The sequence below is a fragment of the Rhea americana genome, unplaced genomic scaffold (assembly GCF_003343005.1).
Source record: "Rhea americana isolate MKP2758 unplaced genomic scaffold, rheAme1 scaffold_178, whole genome shotgun sequence".
Taxonomy (NCBI): domain Eukaryota; kingdom Metazoa; phylum Chordata; class Aves; order Rheiformes; family Rheidae; genus Rhea; species Rhea americana.
In genome coordinates, this window is record NW_028185905.1 from 1,447,696 (window position 1) to 1,449,001 (window position 1,306).

Here is a 1,306-nt window from a genome sequence, read left to right on the forward strand (position 1 = left end):
GATGAGGGAGGCTGTGGGGCAGGGCCTTGGGGCAGGGGACGGTGGGGCATGGGGGCAGGGGGCAGTGGGGCCCGGGTGATGAGGGAGGCCATGGGGTGCAGGGGCTATGGGGTACAGGCACAGCAGGGCGCGGGGGCAGGGGCTCTCCTGCCTGCCCGCGCCCAGCTCTGAGCCAGGCTCTGCCCCTCCTGCGCAGGGCTCCCGGCACTGACCGGGCCCCTCCAGCCCCCGCCCCCAGCCTGCTCCATTGCGGAGCATCTCCTCCTGCTGCCTGTGCCAGTGTTCATGGGGACTGGGGCGGGATGGGGCAGGGGACAGGTCCGGGATGGGGCAGCCCACCCGACTCGCAGCAGGGCTCTCTGCTTGTTCAGAGCACACGTGGCACACGCTCACACCCTGCTCGCCGGCCCGCAGGAGGCGCGGCCCTGGTGTGGGCACCAGGCATGGCAGCTGAGGCGGAGCAGCCGGGGCCACCAGGCGCCCCCCACTCCGAGGACTTTGTCTACAGTGAGGATGAGTTCATCCTGCATGGAGCTGGCTGGAGAAGCGAGCCTGCGCCACCGGGCTACACGCTGTCCCGCTTTGACCGTAATCTGCAGGAGGGCTGGAAGCACCGGATGGAGCTGGGCTTGTTTCGGTATCACCTGGGGGAGCTGGAGACCCGCGTCCTGCCTGGCCCCATGCAGCTGGTGGCCCAGCTCAATGTGCAGAGGGGCACGGAGAAGAGGAAGTCGCAGGCCATCCACAGTGTCACGCAGCCCTTCAACCCTCAGGAGTTCAACTTCACCCAGATCCGCCCCGGCGAGGTTTTGTTSCGCATGCGCAGGTCACCTGCCTGCCCACCGGCCGCGGGCTGCCCCCAGCTCGACTACGTTCTGGTGGTAATCAACGTGAGCCCCTTGGAGCTGGGCCACGTGCTCCTCCTGCCGGAGCCCACGCTGCACCTGCCCCAGGTCCTCACCCCCGAGCTGCTCCGCTTTGGCCTGGACGCGGTGCTGCTCAGCGCCCACCCCGGCTTCCGCGTGGGCTTCAACAGCCTGGGGGCCTTCGCCTCGGTCAACCACCTCCACCTGCACGGCTTCTACCTGGGCTGGCCGCTGCTGGTGGAGTCCGCGCCCGCGGAGCCCCTCAGCCCAGCACCGGGCCTCTTCTTCCTGCACGGCGTCCCGGCCCCGGGCTTCCTCTTCTACAGCCAGGGCGCGGGCCTGGACGCCCTGGCGCGCGACGTCTGCCGCGCCGCCGACCACCTGCTGCGCCGCGGGGTGGCCTACAACGTGCTGGTGACGCGGGGCGAGCCGCCGCGGGG

At 70.5% G+C, this 1,306-nt stretch overlaps 2 protein-coding genes across 2 annotated transcripts in view; one reads left to right on the forward strand and one right to left on the reverse strand.

Moving 5' to 3' along the window:
* The window catches only part of CIB1 (calcium and integrin binding 1), a 4,947-nt gene extending 4,699 nt beyond the window's left edge, over window positions 1-248 (reverse strand). The window contains exon 1 of the mRNA XM_085301589.1: window positions 213-248. Coding sequence (XP_085157715.1) covers window positions 213-248 — 36 coding nt within the window. The remainder of the gene's footprint in view (window positions 1-212) is intronic.
* Window positions 249-415: 167 nt separating this feature from the next.
* Window positions 416-1,301, forward strand: GDPGP1 (GDP-D-glucose phosphorylase 1; the record flags this gene model as incomplete). Its single annotated transcript, XM_085301590.1, has 1 exon — window positions 416-1,301. A coding segment is annotated over exon 1 (858 nt), but the record flags the coding sequence as incomplete, so codon positions are not given.
* Between the last annotated feature and the right edge of the window lie 5 nt (window positions 1,302-1,306).